General features: G+C 43.8%; 2 protein-coding genes across 7 annotated transcripts in view; one reads left to right on the top strand and one right to left on the bottom strand.

The window, feature by feature from the left end:
* Nucleotides 1–14342, top strand: part of PPP2R5A (protein phosphatase 2 regulatory subunit B'alpha) — a 64919-nt gene extending 50577 nt beyond the window's left edge. For both annotated transcript variants that reach the window (XM_015062908.3, XM_053209235.1), the window contains exons 5-13: nt 1057–1187; nt 2273–2332; nt 3237–3345; nt 4025–4078; nt 9994–10044; nt 10344–10463; nt 10547–10674; nt 11390–11491; nt 13185–14342. In XM_015062908.3, coding sequence (XP_014918394.2) covers nt 1057–1187; nt 2273–2332; nt 3237–3345; nt 4025–4078; nt 9994–10044; nt 10344–10463; nt 10547–10674; nt 11390–11491; nt 13185–13317 — 888 coding nt within the window. In that variant the 3' untranslated portion in view covers nt 13318–14342. The remainder of the gene's footprint in view (nt 1–1056; nt 1188–2272; nt 2333–3236; nt 3346–4024; nt 4079–9993; nt 10045–10343; nt 10464–10546; nt 10675–11389; nt 11492–13184) is intronic.
* A 1436-nt stretch (nt 14343–15778) lies between these two features.
* The window catches only part of PACC1 (proton activated chloride channel 1), a 34623-nt gene continuing 22728 nt past the window's right edge, over nt 15779–27673 (bottom strand). For 3 of the 5 annotated variants that reach the window (XM_053209238.1, XM_053209236.1, XM_053209237.1), the window contains exons 4-8: nt 27051–27202; nt 21981–22123; nt 20647–20791; nt 18424–18531; nt 16279–16724 (exon numbers count right to left, since the gene is read on the bottom strand). In XM_053209238.1, the coding sequence (XP_053065213.1) occupies nt 16563–16724; nt 18424–18531; nt 20647–20791; nt 21981–22123; nt 27051–27202 (710 nt within the window). In that variant the 3' untranslated portion in view covers nt 16279–16562. Of the gene's footprint in view, nt 16725–18419; nt 18532–20646; nt 20792–21980; nt 22124–27050; nt 27203–27673 lie in introns of those variants that run through there. The other 2 variants (XM_027074480.2, XM_053209239.1) reach the window with 2 other exon arrangements.

A 27673-nucleotide genomic window follows, 5' to 3' on the forward strand; every position in this document is an offset into this window, starting at 1 on the left:
AAGAGATGCATATGTAAATAATCACATACAATTCAAGACAGAATGGGAAAAGAACTTGGAGGAGTCCAGAGCTTGCCATCTTGACTGTAATTATCAATATCAAAGTACAGAATGTAAAATTCCTTGATGATTTCATATAGGTAATTATATTCTATATAGAGAAATTACTTTAAAATTTTTCCTAAGAAAATCCAATGTTTTATTTAAAATACAGTAATACCATTTTTTGACAGCAGAAATTCAGTTTCTTTGCCATTTTAAAAATGGGAATTTGAGCTTTGACTTTAAATTTTTCAAAGATCTCTTTATTCTGCCTTTGCTGAAGAGTTGTGTAGAGGTATAGGAGGAAAATGGTGAATTAGCCAGTTTGAACTGGTTTAAACTTTTGCAGCCAGTTGCTAAAGTGACTTTAAATAAAAATCTGTAGTCTCATCTCTATTTCATTATTTCCTGAATGACTTTTACTCTATTAGCATGTATCTGCCAGTACTTTCTCCTACTAATTAAATATTAATTTCTGAGCTGTTGGCATGGTGACTTGATTTTTAGTGTAAAATCAGAAAACAATTTTAGTTTGTATAAATCTTTCTAGTAAACAGGAAATACTCATTTGCACATGTGTATTTTCAAACTTCATTTATTTAATGATTTGCAGTTTGCAAGCTTAAGATTTTTGTATGTAGTTTTGAATTACTATCAAAAAGCATTAAAAATCTCTCAGATTTCAAAACTCTAAAATTACGAGCCATGGTTAGTAGTCAAGAAGAGGATAGAATTTTTAAATGAGTGGCAAAGCAAAAAAAACACAAAACAAAACTATACACTTTTTGAAGTATTTATATTTTTATGTGTTGTTTTTTGAAATGAAGTGAAAAGAAATACTCCTTAAACTTTTCTTTAGCTTCATTATTTAGCAAGAATAAGATTAACCTGATAAGGCAGAATCATTAAAATTTTTTTAAAAAATTTCATGGGTTATCTTGAAATCAAATTAGAATAAAGTGAAATTTTAGCTCAATTATTTTTAAAAAGTAATTTCTCAGATTTTTTTTAAAGCTCCTGGAGCTTTTTGATAGTGAAGATCCCAGAGAACGTGACTTCCTGAAGACTGTTCTGCACCGAATTTATGGGAAATTTCTTGGATTAAGAGCATTCATCAGAAAACAAATTAACAACATTTTCCTCAGGTAAACTGGTCATATATTCATATATAGCACTTTTCCCCTTCCATGTTTTCTTTTTATTCCAGTTCCTTTAATTTTTATAACTGAACTGTTGATAAGTATTTGAGTCATTTTTAGCCTGTTTTGTGGGTGTCGTGATTGCATGTAACTTTTTCGAAACTTGCAACTTTACTTCTCATCTAAGTGGACAATAGTTATGAAGACTGTTTAGAATAGGTAATACCAATGTTCATGTTTAAGGTTTATTGAGGAGAATTTATGTCTAGTTACCTACTTCTTTGAGCCTTTTGTTTAAAAAATTGTGTGTAAATATTTAAATCAATAGCTCTTGAAAGTAGTTTTGATTTTCTGGCAAAACTAAATTTATATGGAGTATATATTTTGACTATAAGTGATAATCTGTTAAGTAATTGCTTCTAATTAGGAGATTTTGCTTTAATGTAACCACATTTCAGGCTTGGTTTATTTGGAAATGTGGCAGAATTAGGCTAGCATTCGTATGATGTAACAATTCGAGATCAGTAATGGCTGCCTCCTTGAGAGACCGCATCTTCCTGAGGTCTCTGTCCTCCTAAGTCTACTCTAGTCATGATACTTCCCTGTCCTGTAGTCATTTGAGTTCATGACTTCTGCTTTAACAGCAAGCCTAATCTTGGAAAGCTAGACAGCCTGTGTAGTTTAGGTTTAGAGAAACTATGAATAAAAGTGGCTTGATTCCATCTGGGTCCTTACCTCGTAGATTTTCCTGTGGGTGGAGGTTTCCTATTTTGAAAAGTATTTCTTTGAGAAAACCCATCTTTCTTATACATTTTTAAGTAAAATAAAATCTTCCAGGTGAAATAATATTCTGTTATCTCTGCAGCTAGATTATAGCAAAAGTGTATGTGACTTAATAGGAATTAGGCCTTATTTTATAAGATTGCTTAGAGGTAACTAGTTTAGGGCAAGATAGCTTACAAAGAATTCCTGAAGCACACTTGTAGGTTTCTTATAGTTGCCCTTAGGATTGATTTCTCTACTTTCCTGCCTCTTAATTTAGTTTTCTAATGTTTGAGTTTTAATTACACCTGTCTTTATTTTAAATTCAGGTTTATATATGAAACAGAACATTTCAATGGTGTTGCTGAACTCCTTGAAATATTAGGAAGGTAGGTCATTGTTTTTTAAGAGTTAAATAACTTTGAACGTTTTATGTATTAGAATCTTACTGGGGTTGGAGAAATTATTTTATATTTTAGAGTTTAAATATAGAGCACAAGACATAGCTTCTCAACTGAATTCTTTTTATAGCTTTTTAAGCGGTCAGCATATTAAAGTACTTGCCATGCAAGACATCTGTTTTAGAATAGGCTTCTTCCTGCTTTTGAAGCTGTGGCATGTTTTATGCCTGATCTTGCCAGACTGCCTCAGAAATTATAGGATCTGATTGGGAAGAAATGAAATAAACTATAGTGAATCTTTGATGAAGTTATAAGAATTCTTGCTGAGATATTGATAGGCCCTTCCTAATCTGTTCTTTTTAGAAGAATCTATAGCCTTTTAGTTTATGTGAACATTTTGCTTTCTGTATTCATCACATAGCAATATTAACTTGAGAAGATTAGGCCCCCTCTATTTATAGTTAGAGAGTGATTATGGAGAAAACTACTTCTTAATTTCAGATCTTTTAGCAAAGTAAGAGAAACTTCAGAATGTACTTCAGAAAATACTTCTGCTTCAGAAAATTTTGAAAGTTCTAACAACATTGTGATACTAACTCTCCTGTGGCTTTAGGTAGGAAAATAAAGGCAATGATGCATAAAGTGATAGGCTTTCTAGAAAATGAAGATAGAAATTACTTCCTGGGACTTTAATTGGCAGTCCCAGTTTTCTTTTTGGCATCATTGAATGACTTAGAAGAACAGAATTCATAAAGTAGTTTGAAGATGACTAAGTCATTCAACACCAGGACTGAAGCAGAGCAGTGTTCCTTAGGTACTTACTCATGGATATAACTTTTGGAAATAAAGTAGTAACTACTTAACCCTTCCCCCTGCCTTTTTTTCCCTCCAGTATTATCAATGGCTTTGCATTGCCACTGAAAGCAGAACATAAACAATTTCTAATGAAGGTTCTTATTCCTATGCATACTGCAAAAGGATTAGCTTTGTTTCATGCTCAGGTAAGTTTCAGACAACTTTCAAATGAAATGAACATTGTTTCAAAGGCTGATATAAAGGCAGAGAAACTGAGAAATATTAAGGCAGCAATTTTAGGTATAATTAAGCAATTTGCTTTGTAAATTAAAGCAAACTTTCGTTATAATTTAAACGTATTACAATATTTAGCTTTATTAAATAAGCTCAATTCACTTTTAATGTAGATATAGGAGAGATAATATCCAGTTTTCTTGTTTTCTAGCCTAGGCCCTGACTTTGGAAGGCAGCTGTGCTCACCACTATACCACCAACGCCTAGGCCCTGGCTTTGAATGAGTCCCACATATCTGCAGAATGTTCCATCTAGCCCTGATAGTGTAGTTGGACAACGATTTTAGTCTCTAGGAGTATGTAAATAATATCCTATCAGCATAGGTATACATGCAGAAACTTGCTGAAAAACTAAAATGTTAGCTGTAGTCCTTACATTCAGAAGTTACTACTGAAAAAAGAACATTTTTTGACCTATAAGTTACTTTTCAAGCTTAACAAGTGACACAGTTGTGAATATATTCATGGTTATGTATTGGGTTAGAGTAAAATTTGTTAAAATGAGGTAATCATTTGTGTTAACTAAGTATAAAAATCCTGCATCACTGTTATTTCTTTCAGTAATATTTATAAACTGTCCCTTGCATTTTAGCTAGCCTACTGTGTCGTACAGTTCCTGGAGAAAGATACCACACTAACAGAACCAGTAAGTGTCCTATTTATTTTTGTCTTTAATCTACATTGTAGCATTTCATTGTGGCTTTTTCTTTATATACCTGTGTAGAGCTATCAAACAGTAGTAATATACTTTAAAGTCATTTAGAAGGAATGTTAGGTTAATCTGCATTCAGAGAACAGGGTTGGGAGGGGAAGTTCTTATGAGCTATAGGATGTCTCTTGAATAGCTTAAATATAGATTAATACTAAAATATAGCAGAGATGTGTGATGATAGGATCTAGTGACTGCATGTGAAATTTTACATACATATTGTCTTTACTGACAACATTTTTAATCTTCATTCACCTTTTAAAATTAAAACGTACTGTGAGGGTCCCAAAACTATTCCCTGGAGTTTTGTTTTGTTTTTAGAACTAGGATTTTCTCTCTTATTAATAATAAACTACATGATAGGGATTGAAAACATGTCCTTGCCTTTGGTGATACAGATGTATTCTTGGAGTAAAGGTTGTTTATGAATCAGCATAGCAATTCAGTCTGAATTCTGTTGACTGTTGCCCACAGATTCAGGAGAGAATAAAAATGTTACTATGAAAATTGAACATTTAAGAAAAACAAAAGGTAAGGAGAAATAGAAACGTATGAAAGCAGAGAAAACAACCTTTTTACATTGATGAGTATTTTGACAGAATGTTTTCTAGGTATCCTTAACCTAAATATCTAAGAGTTCTTGAAGAAAAGCAGAGCATTTAAAGGATTTAAATGAGATTTTCTTTATTATGAAGTTACTGAGGCTATCCCTAGGGATGCCTGAAAAGATTATAAACTTAGTAGTCTTCCTCTGATTGAACTTTGTGTAAATGAACAAAAGATATTTTTCCACTCCTAATACTTTTGAGTTTTTGAACTTTTACACTTGCAAATCTTTCTGGAAACAGCTAAAAAATAGTTTTTTCAAGACTAATCAGGAGAATTAGGAGCCTAGTATTACATGAAACCACATAAACCTCTAAAGTAGATTAAAATATAATATAAATCCATGGTACCTCTCATCAGACTTCAGACAAAATCCATACCATAGTAAGTCATGGTTCATAGTTGAATTGTAGACAGATATAATTTAAATTAATATGGGATGGATAGAGAAGAAAGGTTATTTCTTTTTAAAGAGTAGATTAGGGAGGATGATGGCCAGAGATCTTTCTTAGGGGAGCTGAGTTAATGGAAATAGGAACAGGATGAAAAGGTAGAAAGGTAAATGTCCAGGTTGACAAAGGAAAATATTTTTCAGTTCATAATGATGTGTACAGGTATATAGATCTTTCCATTTCTCCCATAGTCCATTCCAGCACCAAAATTATGGCCATGTTACTTGGGTTTGAGCCTTCATATTTATTCTCTAGAAACCTGGTATTCATATCTAAGCTTATTGCAAATTATAAGTAAGTCAGAACTTTGACTAGTTTATTACATTATTTAGGTACCCAGATCTTCAATTGAAATTATTTTCTAAAATGGAAATGACTTTAATGTTACTTCTCTTTGTGAAAGTAATGTGTGTTAATTTGGTTCACACAATACAAAATCGTAAAGCACAATGTGGACGAAGTTCCTTAAAATCTTGTCACCTAAAATTTGAGAACCATTTAAGTTGATGAATATATTTTCTAGAAATTTTTTCTGTGTGTGTGTGTGTGTGTGTGTGTGTGTGTGTAGGTTCAGTTGTAGGACAGTGTTGATCAGGTGTTTTTACTTCTCAATATAATGTGGCTATCTTTCCATATTAATCTGTTTTATTGCTTTCACTGGTAGCATTGAATTCCACTATATGGATTATCATAACATATTTAATCAGTCTTGAATTTATGGACACATGAGTAGTTGAAACATGTTGCTGGGTGAGGGGATGTTTAGGGTGTTAAAATTGTTCTGTGTCCTGTCTGTGGTGTTGGTAACAAAAGAAAATCTATGTGTATATAAAAATCCTGAGAACAAACAGTACACACCTACACACACACACGAATTTTACTATATAAATTTTTTTAAGTAAAAATTTTTTTTTAAAAGCAATCTCTACACCCAATGTGGGCTTGAACTCATGACCCCAAGATCGAGAACCGCATTCATGCTGTACTGAGTCAACCAGGCACCCCATGTATATAAATGTTTAAAAATCATTAAAATTAAAACCATGTTGCTGAGTCAAAGAGTACTTGGAAATTTTAACATATTCCAAGCTGCCTTCCAAAAAGTCTGAACAATTTAATACAGTCCAGAGTGTGAAGATGCATTTTCCTTCACCATGGCCAATGCTGAATGTTAAGCTTTAAAATATTTGCTAGTCAAAGAGGTAAGAAATCTTACTTTAATAGGTTTTTATTACTACAAGGATTACGCCATCCTTTTATGTGGTTATTGATCATTTACATTTCTGTGTTCTTTGCCTACTTTTAATCATTTTCCTGATATATTTTGCAAATAGTTTTTATGCATTTGGAGTTTTTAAATTTGAATATAGTTTTGTGTTTAAAGTTTATTTTGAGAGAGCGAAAGAGAGTGCAAGCCATAGAGGGGCAGAGAGAGGGAGAGACAGAACCCCAAGCAGGCCCCGCAAGCTGTCAGCATGGAGCCCGACATGGGGCTTGAACCCATGAACCATGAGATCATGACATGAGCCGAAATCAAGAGTCAGACACTTAACCGACTGAGCCACCCAGCGGTCCCTGAATATAGTTTTCAATCTTTCCTTAAAGAACTGAAGAAAAATGTTATGTAGTGGAATCTATTCATCATTACAGTTTCTGGCTTTGATGCTGTATTAAGAAAAATCCTTCTACCCTTTAAGATTATAAAAATATTCTCCAGTATCCTATTCTAGTTATTTTATGGATTTTGTCTTTACCTATAAAATGTTTATTCCATCAGTAATAGTTTCCTAGGGCTGCTATGAATTACCACAAACTTGGTAGCTTAAAATAACAAAGTTATTCTCCCAGAGTTCTGAAGGTCAGAAGTCCAAAATCAAGTTGTCAGCAGGGGTACACTCCCTCCAGTTGCTCTAGGGGAGATTCCATTCCTTGCCTCTTCCAGTTTCCCGTGTCTCCAGGCGCTCCTTGGCTTGTGGCATTGCTCCACACTCACACTGCTGCCTCTTCCGTCTGTCCTCTGTGTCTCTTACAAGGACACATCACTGGATTTAGGGCCCATGCAGATAATGATGATCTAACCTTGAGATCCTTAACTAATTTTATTTGTAAAGACCCATTAAGTCACATTCATAGATTCTAGACATTAGGACACAGATTTTTTGAAGGGCCATCATTTAACCTGCTACACCATTTGAAATTGAAATCTGTGTGTGACAAGGGTAAAGAACTGGTCTTCTTTTTCTTGCTTTTTATTAGTTTTCTGTTGCTATGTAACAAGTTATCACAAAATTTAGTGGCTTAAAACAATCATTTATTAGCTCATAGTTTCTTTGAGACAAGAATCCAGGCATTACTTACCTGGGTCTTCTGCTTCAGGGTCTCCAACTAGGCTGCAGTCGAGGTATTGGCCCTGGCTGGGCTCTCACAGAAAGGATCACATGAGGAAGGATCTGCTGCTGAGTTCATGTGGTTGTTGGCAGAATTCAGTTCCTCAAGTGCTGTTGGACTGAGGGCCTCAAGTTCCTAGCTGGCTCTTGGCTAGAGACTACCCTCAGTGCCTAGTCAGTTCCTGACTAGGAACTGCTCCAACAGAGCAGCTTGCTTGATCAAAGCTTGCAAGATGAGAAGGCTCTAGACAATCTCCTAGTAAGATGGAAGTCACAATCTTCTATAACCTACTCATGGAGGGGATATTCTGTCCCTTTCGCCACATTCTGTTGGTTAGAAGCAAGTCACTAGGCCAGCCCAATTGGAGGGGATGGGATTATCCAAGTATGTGAATTCAGGAAGTAAGGATCATGGAAGATCATTTTAGGAGTCTGGCTACCAACACAGCTACGTTTTTTCTTTCTAAATGGGAAGACAGCAGTCCAAGTACCACCACTTAATTGGCTAATTCATCTATTTTCCATGAAACTGAAATGCCACCTTTGTCATACATATATACATATATGTACATGACTGTAGATAGTCTTGTTTCCTATCCCTGCCTGCTTCTTTAAATAAACTCTACACCCTACACCCAACATGGAGCTTGAACTCATGACTCCCGAGATCAAGAGTTGCATGTTCTGACTGAGCTAGCTACACGTCCCTATTTCATACCTTTTTGCCCGTTTCTGTGCTGATATCATCTCATTTTAGTTGCTAATATCAGTAATATGGGTTCCATTCCGTTAATTCTCCCCCTCCCACCCAGAAAAGTTCTTGGTTATTTGCTTACACTTACAGATTATAGAATAAATGTTTCTAGTTTCAGAAAGTAATTCAGTTGGTATTTGATTGAAATTACATTAAATATAGGAAAAATGTATGATATTGAATCATCTCATCTATTTGTAGTCTCTCACGATCAGTAAACATTTCTTGCAAATTTTATTCTTTATGTACATTAGTTTTTGTTAGGAAATGCACCTTTTTTTATTATTACTGATACTTTGTTTCACAAAGGTATTGATTTTTATATATTTATCTGGCCACATTGAATTTGGCTACTCATTTTAGAAATTTTGTTGTTTTTTAATTTTTTTAATGTTTATGTATTTCTGAGAGAGCGTGCACGTGTTAGCAGGGGAGGGGCAGAGAAAGAGGGGAACACAGAATCCAAAGCAGACTCCAGGCTCTGAGCTGTCAGCACAGAGCCTGACGTGGGGCTTGAACTCACAGAACTGCAAGATCATGACCTGAGCTGAAGTCAGATGCTTAACTAACTGAGCCACTCAGGTGCCCCAGTAATTTTTGTTTTTTAAATTAGGGAGTATATAATTTTTATATACTTAGACAAATAAGTATAATTTTGGTATTCCTGTCCAACAATATTCATTGGATCCTTTTTATCTTATTGGACTGTCTCCTGAACAGTGTTCTTCCTAATTTGAATAAGTGTTTATTACAGGACCAGGCTATTGAATATAACTGTAACTGGATTATAACTATAAAATAACCTAAAAGGCTGTCAGATACATTTCCACGAAAGTACCAGGCCCTGATGGTTTTACCGCCTGTCTCCAAGAAATCACTATATAAGATGATTGCTGATGGTTTCTAATAAATTCTCTTCATTCTAGCTTACTAAACTAAATTCTTATCAGAATATATAGGCAGTCAGACATTTTGAACAACTGTTCAAAATCTTGAGATGATCATATAGTTTTTTTCCTTTTTAACTTAGAACTGTTAATGAGTTGAACTATCCTGGAATTTCTGGAATAAGGCATAATGGGGCAAATATTGTCCTGTTAATGTTCAGTTTAGTACAAATCTTTGCAATTATGTTCACTTAAATTCACGATCCATTCCATGTATCTTGGTGATCAAGATGGTGCTAGCTATCAAATAAATTGGGAAGCTTCCTGGCTTTCTTGGTGCTTCAAATGGTTTTAAGTAATAGAAATTCTTTGTTCCTTATTTTCTCCCTAAAATAACTTTCCTCATTCATGCCACCAAGTCATTACCATACTTTCCTTTATTTTCTTCCTAGTAAGTAGCACTTAACTATTAAAATTACTTACATGTTTCATGAATAACTTCTATTGGTCTCCCTGCTTTTTGAAAATCCGGGTCACCAGTCACCTGTCTTGTTCATCACTGTCTTCCTACCATCGAGAACAGTATCTGGTACAGACACACTCAGCAAATACTTATTCATGGAAGTGTAAAGCCGAGCAGAAAGTCTGGGGATACACTTAAATATTGATCTACTTCAGAATGAATGTTATGTAATCACAATTACTAAAAATTTCCTGGGATTGACCAACTTCATGGCTTAATTTGTGCTAAACTTCTTTTTTGCAGGTGATCAGAGGACTGCTGAAATTTTGGCCAAAAACATGCAGTCAGAAAGAAGTAGGTTTTGTTAAACAAAAATAGTACAATCTCACTAAAACTTCTTAATCTTAGGGCTTCAGTATATAAACCACGCAGCTTTGGGCTTGGCTGTATTGTTACTGCTACCTAGCAGGAGCTGGTTTTCTGGGGATTGAAGAGACCTGGTGGGATAGCTGAGCATTATAGTAAATTGCATATACTATCAAGACCTTTTTTGTCCCTGTGTAATTTGTAGCTTAGCCTTCTCATTTGTAGTTTTGTATGTTATCTTCATAAAATTTGTCATATTTATTAAAAGAAAAATTTTTTTAACCTAGGTGATGTTTTTAGGAGAAATTGAAGAAATCTTAGATGTCATTGAACCCACACAGTTCAAAAAAATTGAAGAGCCCCTTTTTAAGCAAATATCCAAGTGTGTCTCCAGTTCTCATTTTCAGGTATGATGTTTTCAGCGAAGCCATTTTTTTATACTAGCCTTTCCTTTATCTTTTAGTTTTGACGTTTCTAAATGTTTTTTTAGGTTGCAGAAAGGGCATTGTACTTCTGGAATAATGAATATATTCTTAGTTTGATTGAGGAGAATATTGATAAAATTCTGCCAATTATGTTTGGCAGTTTATACAAAATCTCCAAAGAACACTGGAATCCGTAAGTGTCTTTTATGTTGATCGCGGTATTCTGATATTTGTGCTTTTTGTCTTTGAATCTCCTAACTCATACATGAAACCTATACAGATTTGGAACTTATTCTAAGGTTAACATCAGTTTCATTCCATTGTGCACTCGATATACATATAGTTTCACAGAGCTGTAAATACATGTATGTTGTTAATTTCAGTTTAAAATTGCAAACCCCCCTGAAGGTAGGACGACCTGGTGTGACATTCTGCACCAGTGTGTGGTCAAACCCAGTGGGGGAGACCGACCGAACATCCGCCAAGGATGCACAGACCTCGAAGGTCGGTGCTATCCCAGGGAGAAGCGGAGGTGCTTAAGGTGTAGATGTTTAGACTGCATATATTCCAACTTCTGTAACACCCTTATCCTCCTTTGTGGGTTTTTTGTTTTGTTTACAAGTTATGGTAGGTGATTTTTTTCATCTTTTAATACTGTTAGCTTGAGACTGGAGAGCAGCCATGAAGATAACCATAACGCTTTAAGAGTTTAAGCATGATAAGAAAGACGTGAAATTTTGGAATCAGACCATCTCTATCACCCCTGGCTGTGTGACCTTGAGCAAATTCCTAAACCTCTTGCACCTTTGTCTGTCATCTCTAAAATGGATTAAGTGAATCAGCCACTATTTAGAGATGATAGTCATGTTGTATTTCCTATAACCCAGCACTGCTTACTTTCATTTTAGGACCATTGTAGCACTGGTATACAATGTGCTGAAAACCCTAATGGAAATGAATGGCAAGCTTTTTGATGACCTTACTAGCTCCTACAAAGCTGAAAGACAAAGGTATTTGGTATTTTTAATTACCAAGTTATCCATACACTTTAGGTTGGTTGAAGGTGATTTCAGTTCAATAAGGTATCTTGCCTAAGTTAAAATTAGTATTTAAGTCCGTCACATTAGAGAATTTCAAACTATATGCTTAAAACTCTTTTAAGTCATTTCCAGATAAAAAACTTCCCCTACTGGTTAGATTATGATTTTAATGTGGATTATAAATGCTCTCTTTATCTCACTCTGAGGCTTAGACTTTATCAGTCTAGCAGCATCTGCATTGTGAAATACACTCTCTGCCAAATTTATAAAATTTGATTTGTTATGTATCTATGAAAATCATCTTTGTCTGCTTTACTCTGCAGCTGCTCCTTGCACAAGTTTGGTAGTTTTAAGCCGCACATTTTAACGAAGTGGTATCTTAAAGTTGGTGTTTTGGGTTTTTTGTTTTTCAGTCAGAGGGAGCTCACATAGGTCTCTGGCTCAGTACTATTAATATTTTGTTCCTTGCAACAATATATAGGGATGATAGCACATACCAGCATTTACACACCTGCCTTAGTGATCACCTCTTTTCAAGAACTTCATATATAAAATGATCTTGTAAAAATCACTTCTCATTCATTTCAGACATCAGGTGGGTAGTAACCAGTCAGTATACCTGCGCCCACGCATCATTTGAGAATAGCTACCATTTACTTTTAAGAAGTTTATTACCTATTGTTTGTTTGGAAAAGCTGATCTCTTTTGACTGAAAAGTTCCTAATTGGGGTTTTCCTGTGGCAAGTAGAACAAGAATGGCTCCTCTTCAAGGGCATCCTAAAAAACCACGCCTTTCAGGCAGAAATTAAACATTGGGCAGCAGTGGGAAGAAAAAGATGATTTTTATAACAAAAAGATAACTTGTATATTTCATACGCCTAATCGTTATCTGCAAAATAATAATGGCATATAACTGTGGAACTCTAAGTCCATGGGGTGTTTTGTTTTTTTAGAGAAAGAGAATCTTAAAAAGGCTCCATGCTCAGCGCAAAGCCTAATGCTGGGCTTGATCTCACGACCCCGGGATCATGACCTGAGCTGGTATCGAGAGTCCGACGGGACACTCAACCAACTCAGCCACCCAGGGCCTAGCCTATGGTTTTTTCACATGTTCATATAGTCCTTCAGAACAGTTTGGTCACAGTTATTCACAGTTGTTTCCCTTAGAACTGAAATCAAATAGTTGAAACATATAAAATATTTTGAGTTTTGTTTTTCCAGAGATGATTCAAACTTTAAAGTTCTCATGACATGTAAGAGGTGACAGAGTAAGAGACTGGTTAGTGGCTAGAGAGGTGATTCTACCTGGAAGTGGCTCCAGCCTGAGAGCCAGCCCTTCTGTCTCTGTAAAAGGGTGACTGTGCCAACCAGGGTGACTGCAAGAGGTTTAGGTGAGAAAGGGAACGTAATAAAGCATGAACGACAAAGTGGTCATGGAAGTGAGAACATGTAGCAGAGAGAAAGCAAGGAGTCACTCTGCGTTGGTACAGGAGAGTGACAAGAGTAATCAGGTGTCCAAGTAATTGGAGCTCAGATGCTTTAGGAGAGGGAGTTAAATGAAATGGGGGTGAACAATGCGTTCTCCAGCAGACTGCCAAACAGCAACTTTCTTCAGGCCCTAAATTAAAGGTTTCTGACTACAAAAATTTTGGTTTCTCTACAGAGAGAAAAAGAAGGAATTGGAACGTGAAGAGTTATGGAAAAAATTAGAGGAGCTAAAGCTAAAGAAAGCTTTGGAAAAGCAGAACAGTGCTTACAACATGCACAGTATTCTCAGCAATACAAGTGACGAATAAAAAAAGCCACCACCTGTTGGATAGGCAGTTTTGTACACTTTTTTGAAATATGTAAAAATTATGAGACAAACCTCTCAGTATAATATAATTAAAAGGCCAACTTTTTTTCTGGCAACTGTAAATGAAAAATATGGACTAAACATAGCCCTGTGCTGTATCATGGCCACAGTATATTGTAACCTTGTCTAATCATGGATTTATTGTGTCACTTCTACAGTTTCACAGAAATGAATGAACTTCATCATCTATGATATGAGTGAGCTAATTATGGGAGTGGTAAGAATTATGACTTGAATTCTTTTTTTGATTGTGTTGCACATAGATACAGTAGTCTGCTCTGTATATTTTTCCCTTTTATAATGTGCTTTTCACATTGCTGCAGACCTTAGTTACATCCTAGGAAAAAGAACTATAATGGGGGGGGAGTTACCTGCCCTAAGCCTTCCTTCACTAGAGTTGCTGCACTCTGGAATTTGAGCAGAAACTTAAATCTCCAGGCTTTTTAAAGCACAAAATATAAATAAAAGCTGGGAAAGTAAACCAAATTCTTTAGATTGTTCCTCAAGAATATCCCTCTTCATCTGCAACTCCCCACAGTAATGAGCCCAGATTTGTGGAGGCAGCACAGGTAAACGCTGAGCCTGCCTCTCAGTTCATTCCTCCTCTTCCTCCCAAAGGCTGAAGGCAGGGCCTTTCCAGTCCTCAGAACCTGCCCTTCCTTCCAGCCCCTGCTGACCCAGAGAAGGAGGCTTTGAGTCCCCCAGTGTGGTGACACAGAGCACTCACGGTCACTGGCTGGCTTTATTTAAAGGAAACGCACTAGGCTGCCCCTGTAGAGTTCTGAGCAAGCTGACTAGAGAGAGGTCTTGTATGTTTTCACTTGGTCAAGTATTTCTCACCTCTTTTGTTATGAGTACCATTCCAATCTCTTTACTTGCAGTTGTGTGGAAAACTGTTTTGTAACGAAAGATCTTCATTGGGGGATTGAGCAGCATTTAATAAAGTCTATGTTTGTATTTTGCCGATGTGGTCTTTGGTTTTTCCAGCTCTGAGACATCCAGAAGCAGTCTGCTGCCTCTTTATACAATGTCTGCCTAAAATTCTAAGTTCTAGGCTAGCCTTTCATCTTCATGTCCTTCTATGTTCAGAGAACAGGCTCAAATTACCTTAAATGTCGGTTTTAATTAAAAATCTCAAAGTTTATAATAAATACTACTTCTTTGGCTGAGGGGTGGTTCAGGGAAACGGTGGCAGAGTCAGACATTACAAACTCTCCACTCCTTTGCATTCATGAAGAAGTCTAGCGTTTTGCGTGCTATTCCTAGGTCACTGTACAAGCATCCCTTTTCACTCGCTGTGGCCCCAGGAGAAACTCTTCCTTTGGGTGCATGGCTCACAGTTTATGATCTCCAGTAGCCACCTTCCCCCAGCCATCCAGGTCCAGGGGCTCTGGCCGAATTGGCCACACTAACCCGAGGCCAGCCAGTGTTATGGCTGGGGGCAGCCCTGGAAGACCAGGGTGAGCCTACTACAGGACACAGAGTCAACGGCAAGCCCCTGCCTTTTCCAGAAAGTGAAGGCTAGGTCTAAATGTCTACGCAGTGGAAGACTTGCACGTTTCTTTCACCGAAGAGCAGCCACAGTGGATTCTGACAGGCTGCAGCTATAGTTATGAAAGTTTTTTTCTTTGTCAAGCTAAAAATACTTCCTAATTATCTACTTATCCTAAAGCGCATTTAAGAGGTCTCTCAACTTTCCACAATACAGGAAATGCAGTTTTAGTGTGTTTATTTGAGCTAATTTTATTAGATATTGAAGTATTACTAAAGTGGTGTCATCTTTAGAGACAGAACACACACACACGTTTTCCAACGTTGTTAACGTAAGCTTCTCTGCCTGGCTTCGCATTTACCTCACAAAAAGACTGCACAGAGACGAGATCTAGGCTAGCATGAATGTGCATGCTTCTCTGGCATCGCAAAGTACCAGGGAATATTTCTTGGCACAAGTTTACCTTTAATAATTCCTCTTTAAACTACCTAAAGCCAGGTTACGAAATCCAGTGTTACCAAGTCCTCTTTGGAGCAAAGGGCATGTAAGTAATTTGAAACTCTGCAGACAATTCTCAAAACCTTAAATCGGCCGATGTGAAAAACATTTCAGTACTCATCTTTGTCAAAAGCTAAGCTGAAGGCTTTGGGGGTCACACTGAGTACCCCTTTCTCAGCTGCTTTTATAGGACAGGAAGAGAACCCCACTTACGCGGCTAGCTCTGCCACTCTTCCTGACTGCCATCCATCGCCACACCCCACCCCGACCCTTCCTTGGACGCATTCATGACCTACCTCGGGAGTCCAGATCCCTCCATCTTGGGAGTCCGAGCTCATGCTACCATTTGGTCACAGAATGAAAGTGTACCGGTGCCTACCGATTTAGCAGGTATTCATACTGGCACACTGACTCCTTTTGCATTAACCTAACTTTTATTTACCTGTTAATAAAATCATCAAGATACATTGAGTAGGCACCTCCTATGTACATATGGCCCAGGGCTTTTGCATGTTAATGACTCTACACTCTTACACCTCCATCAACAAATATTCTAGCCAGACAGGTAGGTGGCTAGTCAGTCCACAAGAAATCTTATTCCTGGTTTCTAGTAGCTTTACAAAAAAGTCCCATTTCTTATTTAACAAATGAGAAAGCGTACCAAGAGATATGGCAGATGATGTCAGAGACGACAGGGTTCTTGCCTTTGGGTACAGGGTGCAGAGGTTTCAAAGCATAACCTGTACATCTGCAGAGTCAGGATTTGGGGAAAAAAGAAAATCACACTCTTCTGTCCACTTTAGAAAACTAGGGCGGAAGGGGAAGCTAGAGTAAAAAGTAGAGCCTTCATTACCCCATTAGAGCTTAACTGTGCACCAAACCAAGTAAGAAGAAAGGCAACTTCCACAAACCTTCAGAAAAGTTGATACAGATCTAATTCCATCTTCCACAATCCCTCGTCATCTGTTCATTAATAATTTAAATACTTAAATAAGTTTTAGGTTACCCACTGGATCTGTTCCATCAGGCTTTAAACATCCTCTTTTGGGGCCAGGTTAGAAGCTGCAGGCTGGCAGGCTGTTCCTCCCAGCAAGGCCCGTTTCAAGTGAGCACAGGATTGCCGGCGGCTCGTTTCTCCGCGCGGAAGTGACCAGAACTTCCGTTGCTGTGAGCAGTTCTGCGAACACAAGGCCACTTCAGCTTATGTGGTTCGCTGCCTGACCTCTTTTTTTAAGGTACCTCTTTCTGATCTTGATCATCCATTTCACACTCAGCTTGGCAAACTCCGCTGCTTTAAATAACGCCAAGAAGGCCCCACAGAGCAGGGCGATTGTGTTCCAAGGATTGGCGGTGATTATCTGGAAAACAAACGAACACAAGTGTATCAGTTTGCCTCAACTTGGATTCCTAGGTCACACGAGTGTTACTGTCAAGATCCTCCTGCCTCAGATTGTTGGAGTGACAAGAAAAACACTTGGGTTCTAAAACGGCCATGACTCTGTACTTCATTCTGACTAGACCTTTAATGTGCGCAGCTCAAGTCTGAGAAGAAAAATACTAATCCCTTCCTACTATAAAGTGATCCTGAAAAAAAGAAACTTTCTCAAAAAAGTTCTGCACAAATCAGATATTCAGTACTGAGGTTTAAATTTCTAGCCTAATCCCCAGAAGTGGCTTGGAGACAAATTTCCCCAGAACTACCTACTCCAGAAGGTCAGTTACTCGTTTTCTTCCCGTCTCACACTTACTTGCACTTGCCCTCCACGCAGTCCAGTGACAGTGTCACCCGCCGGACGTCTGCCTTCAGGCCATGCCCTGAGCCCCCCAGCCTGCAACGCTTTCCTCTGACTCGAGTTCACTGATCCTTCACGGCTCCGTGGAGCCCTCTCTGACCACTAAGCCGAGAAACCCTCTGGCAGAAACATTTATCCCACAAAGCCCTCTGGCAGCTACTTACTGTCTGGAATGAGTCACTTCACAGCTATCGACTACACTCACTAAATGTTAAACGCTTCTAGGTCAAGGTCACAGCTTGGATTTCTTTCTGAGTCCCCAGCATGGTACCCACAGCACTTTCAAGTCTGTTCAGCAGGGTGACCTTGGACAATCTGAGCTTCAGGGTCCACAGATACAAAACGGTTACACCGGCACCACTGTTCAGGACCATGATGAAGCAGAGTGAGGACACGAGAAAAGCAGGCCTCGAGCGTGGGCTTTACTCGTCTCAGTGGGCACTTCCTACTGAATGGCGTAAGTGAAAAACGTGTGCTCACACACTTCACGTGTAGAACTGAAGACGTTCACTCTTCCACCCAGATCCGGATTCAGCGAGCCGCACGCGCCCCTGCATAAGTGGCCCTTCCCGTCCCCGGTTCGTGGTGGAGGTGCGTGATCAGGGAGCACTACAGGTCACACAGACCCTCCACCACATGGGCCTAGCCGTGCAAGGTGCTTCCCCTGAGCTCCGACCACATCAGCACGTTCTGGGATTACCTAAACGCCAATCAGTGTCAGATCTGGGACTGCCTCCGGGGGATGGCGTCTCCCCAGAATGTTCCTCTAGCAAAGCTGTCTTATCATCCCTCCTCTTCCGAGACTGCGTCTGGGAATCTGGCATTAATTGAGGCAGTGTTCATGTTTACTTGTAGCTTTCTGCTCTGACAAATAATGATTATTATCCAACAGAGACCTATGAAAAAAGAATGGCTTCCAAAAAAAAAAAAAAAAAAAAAAAGAATGGCTTCCAGTAGCAATAATCTAGACATTAGCTTAATGCAACCCAGGTTTTCTACTCGCTCCACTCAATACTACTAAGCAAGTACTCTGTGCTAAGCACTCTGCCAGGCAGCACATAAATAATGGCGGACAAAAGAGGAAGCCCCCACGTTCACGGGGACAACTGTCTAGTGATGATAAGATCAATTAAACACAAATACAGGACATGTCATAAATGAAAAAATGATTTGTGCCATGAGAGAAGAGGAGGACAGCCTGGAAGGATGAGCCAAAATACCTCAGCACAGGGTGTTTGCTCTTGTAACCTTAAGTAATACTCACATCTTGGACTTTCTGGATGAAAGGATCTTTCCATTCAAAGACCACAAAAAACAACTGAGCGCTTTTTTCAGCGGCCGGCCTCTGGTCAATGTAGTTAACCACACTCGTCTAGGTAGAGAGAGGAGAAAGCGTTACAACCTCTGCGCCCCTGCCTCACCTGGGTTGCAGGAAAGGAGAAGGAAGTCAGGGGATCTTGGTCCTTGGTTCTCTTCACATCATCTTCTGGAGGGAGAAAGCCAAAAATCTCATACACAAATCTTGAAACTGGAACCAGGGCCAAGACTTCGGTTTCCAGTTCTCTGGGAAAACAGCATCTGGGATGTACAATGGGTGTCCTGGATTGTCACCAAAATCTGTCCTGAGATATCTGGACTCATGATTAAATCGTATCCAAAGTATCATGTGAAGACCCAATTATAAGTCATAAAAGTCTCGAATTTCAAAATACTTGATCTTAAAAGCTAAGTCTTTCAACCCTTCAGGTCTTACACAGACAAAGCGCAACCTCACAGATCCGCCCGGCTGAGCACTCACTCCCTGTTAAGTATTTAGTAGGCATGTCTGGTAAGATCTGGTTATCGATGACTGGAAGCTGCTAATCTGCGTGGTATAACGGGGAGCGGCCGGTGCCAGAGGCAGAGCCCAGCCCCGGCCACAGGGCCGGCTCCACCACCGAGCTGACCCTCACGCTTCGCCACTTGCAGAGCAGCAGACAAAATGCCTGCATCACCGAGGTGTGGTCAGGATCAAATGAGATAAGACATGGGTATTTTAAACTTTAAAACACTACATAAAAAACATTTTTCAACTTTGTTCAAAAGGGTTCATGTCACCCACCGAAACACTTCCAACTTAGACAAGCACAAACGGCACAGACATGGGAAAACGGACATGTTCACTGGGACTTAGGTCCCTTTGGGTTCTGAACCGTGGGGCGAGCCGGGCAGACCCAGGCTGCACCTGACTACGGTGAACACATCGACACTCCTTTCCTCGGCTGCTGTGGGGCCAGAGGAGGAAGATCTCGGGAGTTCTCGGAGAAAAGCGTGGAGCAAAAATCCAGGACGTGACAGTTACCTTACAAACAGGGAACACTTTAGGGACCCACTGCCGGGGGGGATAGGGGGGGTAGGTTCCACCTCCTGAGGCAGGAACAAAGCCTGTCCTCTTGAAGAAAACCGGCCTGAAGCCCCTCCCAAACCCTCCTCCTCTCCAGTCTGAGAGGCCAGGGCACAGGGAAGGGGTGGGCCCGGACGAGCGCATGGCTTCTGCCCAACGACAGCCCCGTGTCGCTGGGAGTAGGTCCTACTCCAACCCAGGCCTTTCCCAATGCTGCCCCTCGGGGTCCAGCCTGCTGAAACACCTCCAAGGAGGAGCCAAGTTTTCAGAACAGACTCCCTCGCTACCTCTGTAGGCACTCAGCCACTGATACACAGGATGGTGGCCTCAGGGTGTAGGTGTGGGTAAGGGGGCTGCCACCACGGAGGTGAAAGTTCCAAAGGTAGGGGTGCAGCCTCGCTTTCAGTGATGACTGGCAAACAGCCCTGCCACGGCAACCAAAATGTCCCCTGCCCCCATCCCCACTGCCAGGCCCATTCCCAAGGTCCTCCCCCATCCGCTGCCGAGACCGTAGCTAGAAACCTCGGGCACATCTCCTGGTTCCAGGCTAGTGGGCTGAAAGCTTTCAATCACACTTCCCATTAGTAACACATTTTTGAGTACATACCCCACATACATGACTTCCTCAGAAGTGATGTAAACATTACTCTTATTCTAATGTTCAAAATACTCAAAAACGGAGAAAGGATGAGGTCAAGAAATTAGTTCAAAAAGCAAGCTAATATTTTCCTCATGCATCTCAATGGACCCTCACGTGCACCACACTTCAGAGGCCACTGTATCTAGTCTGTCTTCCCTGCAAGTCCTCTATCTTCCATGAGGCCAGCGGCCTCTGATGGCCAAGAACACAGACTGTGCTGGGCGCGCCACCTGCTCTGTGAAATGCAGGCGTCCCTGCTTGGCCCACGTGTCTGGGGAGGACCGGCTGCAGCCCAGGCAAAGGCCTAGAGCGTGCCCAGCCTGCGGGACATGGCTGCTCCCTGGCACGGGGTCCCTTCTCACCATATGACTTCCCCAAGGTCCTCTCTCCTGCGAAGCTTCTGTCCACCCCGGACTCCAGGGTGGAAGCGGCCAACGGTGCGAAGCACACCCAGCACGACCTACCTCCTGCCGGAACTCCACTGCTTCCCGCCCATCCTCCTCCTTGGTCTTCACCAGGGACATCTTGACCCAGGTGCGGAAGCCGCCAGAGAACTTCCAGCTGGAATAGGCGCTCTCACAGGCCTGCATGAAGCCCACCCTGTCTGGGCTGGGCGGACAGAGAAGAAGGGGCCGAGTTAGGCCCAACAGCAGGATTCAAAGTCGGCTGGACTCAAACTCCAGCCCCTACTCCAAGCCGGTTTCTCGGCTACCGCCACGAGGACAGGGCCCACTTCCTGCTTCCTTTCCAAGCTCTGCTTCTAGGTTTCCGAACAGAGGGAGAGTTGTCACTCGCCACGAGGCAGCTCCCCCAACCCCTGCTCCCAAGAGCACTGGCCCTGAGCGGGCAGGTGCGCCTGCCAGCATGACAACTCTGGCCCTCGGTGGCCCTGAGGAGCCCTCGCTGGGCTGCCAGCCTCCCTCTGGGAGGCCCAGTGAGGAGAGGACAGCTCCTCGGCTCCACGCAGGGAGGGCAGAGGGAATGCTGGGGGACAGACAGGGTGGAAGACGCCACAGCAGAGGCTCCAAGCTCCAGATCAGGAAGGACAGAGCAGTGGTACATGAGTAGGGGAGGTGGCCCATGGCCTCATCAGCCCGGGGGAGCCGCCTCTCCTCCGGGGTGGCTACCGCCCCCAGTGGGCATTCTGGGTCCCAGTGTGTCCCCCATGCAGACAGGAAGCTTCATCCCCGTGTTAAAAACGTGTGGCATGGGGCGCCTGGGTGGCGCAGTCGGTTAAGCGTCCGACTTCAGCCAGGTCACGATCTCGCGGTCCGTGAGTTCGAGTCCCGCGTCGGGCTCTGGGCTGAGGGCTCAGAGCCTGGAGCCTGTTTCCGATTCTGTGTCTCCCTCTCTCTCTGCCCCCTCCCCCATTCATGCTCTGTCTCTCTCTGTCCCAAAAATAAATAAACGTTGAAAAAAAAAATTTTTTTTTTAAATTTGTTAAAAAAAAAAAAAAACGTGTGGCAAACACACACCGCGTGTTGGACATGCTGCCCACGACACTGCAGGGGAGACCCGGCAGAGGCACGGACTGCCCTCAGGGGGCTCACAGGGTCCAAGGCAGCTCCTCTCACCTTAGCCCCCCGAACGGGCAGGACCAAGCCTCTGCCTCCAAGTCCGAACACTCGCCACACCAGACCCGCTTCCTTAGTGAAGCCAGGTTTCCTGGACAGCTAGGCTCCAGGTCAGTCCCTGGAGTTGGACCCCCATCACTGCCCCGCTTGCCCACCCCAGCCCGGGATGAGCAAGCGGACAAGAGACCGCGTGCGGCAAGCCCGGCACGGACTGGAAACGCCACCTTTGCAGGAACTCCTGGAAAGACGAGAAGAGGAGGTAATCGATGGCACTGAAGTCCTCGCTACTCTCATTCAGGCGGAACTGGAGGAAGACCAGCTCCCGCTTCTTCACTTCCCGGGGCCCCTGCACGATCAGGGCGGATTTCTGCAGAGAGACAAGGGCCAGAATCAGCCCTGTGGGAGCCCCGCCTGTGGCCCCAGAGACACTGAGGGTGACCAGCAAACTCCTCACCCAGCGGCCCCCAGCTGACCACAGGCCACCCCTCCTGCTGCCCACGGCTGGCTCCCGCTCAGCCCCACAGCGCGACTCTCGGGCTAGCGCCTGGCCCAGCGCTGGGAGAACTGTCCTCCGTTCATTTTCCTAACTGGCTGCCTGTGCTACGGACGCCCTCGGAAGGGACACTAACGTACGTCCAGTATGCGGACAAATGTCTTCTTCCGGTCTGTCGCTTTGCCATTAACTTTGTTTCTAATGTCACTTGTTAGATGAAGCTTTAAATTTGATACAGTGGTACCTGTAAATCTTTTTCTCTATGGCTTCCAGGTTTTGCTTGCGAAGGAAAACCAAAATTACATCGATGTTCTCCTCTTATAGCACTTTTTAAACTTTTTTACATTCAGACGTTTTATGTGCGTGGCTTTCAGTTTTGCATCTGGTGTGAAAGAGGGACCTACCTCCCGCTCCCCAGACGAGGGACAGACGCGGAATTGATCCCTGCGGGTCTACACTGTTCTGCCATCTGACCAGGCAGGTCCCCTCCGCGACGCGCCTCCTACGACCACCCCCAGCGGGTGACTGCCATACACGTGTTCTTCTCCATGTACTTTAAAACTGGACTGTTAAATTCCATGAAAAAACCAACTGGGACTTTTAACTGTGATGACGCTGGATTTACAGATTAATTACCGTAACTGATTTACAGATTAGTGAATTAGAGATAAACATCTGTACAGCAGTAACCTCCATAAATGCTCTCCAGATGTCGAAGAGCAGGTACCATCAGGCACAGGTGCTACACGCACACTCACTGCACATTAACGAATTGTGCCGCTCAGTCCTTATCCCACTTTGTGTCTATTTGATCTGCGAATGCGAAAGAGAAACGTGTGCATTTAGTCACACTTCAAGGCAATGGAATTTTTTGTTCCTAATAGGTTTTGCCCAAAACATACAAAAGGAATGCTATTTTGCAAAGATCTGTAACTCTTAATTCTTAGTGGAGAATAGTATAGTTTTTTATCTGAATTAAACATCTCTTGTAACCCTTGGCACCCGGTACAGCAGTGTGACTGACGTTCACGTGCCCACTCACTTGTTCTGCCTCTTGTTGCATTTTTCCCAGGAAACCTCCGTCCATCTATTTATTTTCAACCTTTCCATGACACGTTGAGTGGCAGCAGAGAATGCACTCTGTTCCCACTACCCACTTCCTCCTGGAGAACTAGAACCGCTTCCCCAATCCCACATTTTCGCAGCACAGTCACCCTGCTGGAGCCTCATTTCTGGCCTCGGCCGTGGCCATGTGATGAAGTTCCTGGAATGTGCACCAAAGTGACTCATGAGACTCCACACTGTGCCCCGAAACAGGGCACCGCTTGTCCTCCACGTCGCACCCTCCCAGAGCGGAAAACGCATACACGTGCTGGCAAGCCATGGCTGACCACGAGGACCAAGACTGCACCACGGGGATGGTGGAGTGGCAGACAGAAGCCATCGCTGCCCGCCCTGCAAGGCGGCATGGCCCAACATGCCCACCGCCTGCACGCCCGACCAGCTCCAAAGAAACAGACTTCTCTCTGGTCTCAGCCACTGGGTCTGTTTGGGGTGTTTGCTTTTGCACAGCAGTTTAGTCTATTCTCTGCCCAACGCACAAAGTTATTTTCTGGAACTGGAGTGCTGTGGGAACCATCTAAAAGAGACAAGGACTTAACATCTGGACAGTGGGAATATGGCTGGCATTCCTACAAGCTGGAAAGACGGTGGCCCTAATTGTGGCAGAGCAAAGTGTGCAGTAAAAGTTAGCTAAACCAGGGGTGCCTGGGTGGCTCGGTCAGTTAAGCCTCCAACCTTGGCTCAGGTCATGATCTCACAGCCCTGCGTCCGGCTCTATGCTGACAGCTCAGAGCCTGGACGCTGCTTTGGATTCTGTGTCTCCCTCTCTCTCTGCCCCTCCCCCACTCACACTCTTTCTCTATCAAAAATAAATAAATGTTAAAAAAAAAAAAGTTAGCTAAACGGAGGGCACAAGAGACACTAGAAAACAATGAGAATCTGAAATCTGACAAAGCAGGTCAGATGAGCACCAACCCCCGCCCTCGCGTGTCACTTTCACACAGACTAGCCAGGAGGCAGACAGCCAGCAGCCTACAGGGTACTGAGACCTCCTACTACAAACAAAGGAGGCGGAGCTGGAGCAGAGTAAAGGACAAGCCCACAAGCCAAACACCAATTCTGCAAGGTGTCAGCCTACACAGCAGGAAGCGGGTGCACCAGAGGGCATGTTTTCTAAAGTCCACCCCAGGCATGGCGCCGGAGGATCTCTACCCAGGCAAAGTCTCCCAGTGGCCAAGGCCAGGGGCGATCAAGGACACAGATATCTAACCAAGGTGCTCCCTGGGTGCAAGATAGGATGAGCCACACCTCCCCCCTACTCAGGGAATGTCCTTGCTGCCACTTGCCAGGCCCTACTTCCCAGCGTTAAGTGCACATGTATGGGGGGGGGGGGCTCTCCTACCCTCCCCTGCGCTCCCCCATCCCTCCTCCTCCTCCACCACTGTGGGGCCTGAGGGCAGAACTCCTCTCCAAAGGAACCACATCTAGAACTGCTGGAGAATACTGACCTTCACCCAGAGCTGGCCGCAGTAACTGCCTTCACTGCAGTTTCCATACAAACAACTCTCCCTGGGGCGCCTGACTGGCTCAGTCAGTTAAGCCAGGATTCTTGGTTTCAGCTCAGGTCATGATCTCACGGTTCCTGAGTTCGAGCCCTGCACTGGACTCTGAGGCTGGACAGTGTGGAGCCTGCTTGCGACTCCCTCTCTCCTTCTCTCCCTGTCCCTACCTCCCCACGTGCACTCTCTCTCAAAATAAATGAATAAACTGAAAATAATTATATATATTAAAAAATAACTTTTGGGCTCTTATTTCATGGGTGTTTATAATATTTAAATTACGTAATTACCGCAGTAAGCACAAGCAGCACACACAGGTTTGGGAATGAAGGCAACGGGCTCCTGGGAAGTGTCCGCTCAGGGGGCACCGACAGGAAGGACACCCACAGACCCGCATGTGCACTGCCCGGCCCTCCGACTGGTATGTTTCCCAGAGCGGCCGGCAAGAAGCGGCCGGGAATCCGCATGGTGTTTCTACGGCACATCCAGCTCTTCCTTAGAATGTTTACAAATTATTCTCCCTTTCCTTTAAATTAGCATCCATTGCCCTGTTCTGGAGTCCATTCTCTTTTATTCCTCTTGGTCCTCTCCTAGGCTGTCGGTTTCCCGTAAATGTCTAGCGAGCCTTCGCTGTCCATTCCCACTCCCGAGAGAAGGACCAGGGTGACTAGCTTAGGGCTGGGGTGTGGCTGTCCTCACCGGTTGTCCCACGGCGCCCCTGCCTGGGGCTGACGCTCTGTGGCAGCAGGCAGGCAATGCCAGGCCAGGTACTTGGCGTGTCTCTTGTGTGAAGATTCCTTCCCAGTACTTGTCCCCTCCCCTGCACCGTGGAGGCCCAGTCTCCAGTTCTGCTCCGTTTCTCTCTGCTGCCCCAGTGCCCAAGCAGGGAAGCTACCCAGGGCTTGCGTACATAGGAATGGCCCCTGGGCCTCGTACCCGGAAGGAAACGCCGTCCCCAGCAGCTCTGCGCGCCCTGGGAGGGTAGGAGCGCAGCCGCCCGGTCCCGTGAGGACTGTCCTGACCGCTGCCCTGCCCTTTGGGTGAGCTGACTCGGGAGCTGGGAGCCAGAAGGAAGGCTTTCACCTCTCCTGAAGCCTCTCCTGCGCCCGCTGTAGGGCGTGGCCTTTCTCTGGCTTGTTTGCTCCACCCACCTGACCCAACTTCTATTTTACACCGGCTCAAAACGCCTAGTCCACTGGTGATACCCCTCCTGGGTTTGTGGGACTTTTATGGATACTTTATCTTGTTCCAGTTTTTGCAGGCGAGGGAACCATTTGAGCAGGATCTCAGGAGGAGGCCTGGAACAAAGGTCAACAGAACCACCTCAGTGTGACTCTTCTACCTTAGACCCAGGGGGGCAAGTCAGGCTCCAGGGCAGACCACTCACTCTCTCCTTACCTGGCCATTACTTCTATCCGCAGCTTCGCCTCCTGCCGCTCGCCGCTCCCGGGGGCACCTGACCCTCCACACACACCCAACTACTGTAACAGTGCAGACACAAATGCAACCTGCTATTTCCTCTACCTTGAAAACCCTTCCTTCCTCACTTTGATCTAGAAAGCTTTTACCCGGTCCCATTCAATCCTTTCCGAAACAAGGATACGGGATGCAAAAAGATGTACATAAACGTAAAATTCCTTCCCTGCCTTTGACACCCTGTGCAGGTGCCACTGACCCTCACCTTCCCCCCAACCCTGCTGGGCTGAGCTGTGAGTGATGCCAGTGCTGGGGTCCTTGTTCCCAGACCAGCTCCTTTACATGTTTATTTCAAAACATGGATTCCCAGGCCCTGTCCCTAGGAGTGACTGGCCCCACGTGGAACCTAGGAATCTTTATTTTCAAAATGCACCCTGGCAGTTGTGTTGGGCAGTCAGGTAATGGGACTCACTTGACTACGTCCCACCGGCTTCGCCCTGCATCCTTCCAGCAAGGAGAGGATCTGATCGCACTGTCAGGAATCCCTGAGGATCAGAGAATGCTGACGCCCTCACAGCCCTGCCTGATGCAGCCAGCCAGCCATGGCCATGACCCAATTTGGGACAGCCTCGTGGTCACTGGGGGCCAAGGGCCTGCACGAGGGGAGTGTGAGTGGCCTCGTGGCAGGAAGAAGACCGGGGGCTGCGGGGTGCGGGGTGGACAGCGTGCACTGCCCAGGCCTGGCGTGGGGAGACAGGAGTTACCAGGGTCTGGTTGGAGAAAGGGTCTGTGTAGTTGATCCTCTGGGTGGTGCAGTTCATGTCCCCAGGCTGGCCAGGGCTCCTCAGGGGTGGGATGACCTCGTAGTGGTGCTTACAGCTGAGCAACTGGGCCTGACCGGGGTACAGAGCAATACCTAGGGGAGCACGAACAGGAAAATGGGAGTGTCAGAAGTCACGGTCCCCCACCGTATCCCTACAGTCACATCACACACAGTTTTTCACACCCACCAACAACCCAAGTTCAAGACTCTCTGGGTGACGGCAGAGGAGGGAGAAGAAGAGGGTTATGGAGGGTGGAGAGCCACGGCTGCTGCCCTCAGAAAGCCCCTCTCCTGGCCTGGGGCATAGCCTCCCTGGCACCTGCACCAAAACCCACCCTACTTCCCCGCCCTGCTCGGCACACCCCGCGGGGGCTCCGCGGCCGGGCCCGGCAGCACCGCCATCCGCAGGCGGATTCACTGCAAGGCCCTCGGCTTGGCTGCGGGACTCTCCACCTGTCACCGTGCCTCTCACCTCCTGCTCTGGCTGGGGCCTCCAGGTGTGCAACTCACACCCCAAAGGTCCCTCCCCCGCCCCAACCCCAGCACCTCACCGTGGGGCTCCAC

Source organism: Acinonyx jubatus, chromosome E4 (assembly GCF_027475565.1).
Source record: "Acinonyx jubatus isolate Ajub_Pintada_27869175 chromosome E4, VMU_Ajub_asm_v1.0, whole genome shotgun sequence".
Classification (NCBI taxonomy): domain Eukaryota; kingdom Metazoa; phylum Chordata; class Mammalia; order Carnivora; family Felidae; genus Acinonyx; species Acinonyx jubatus.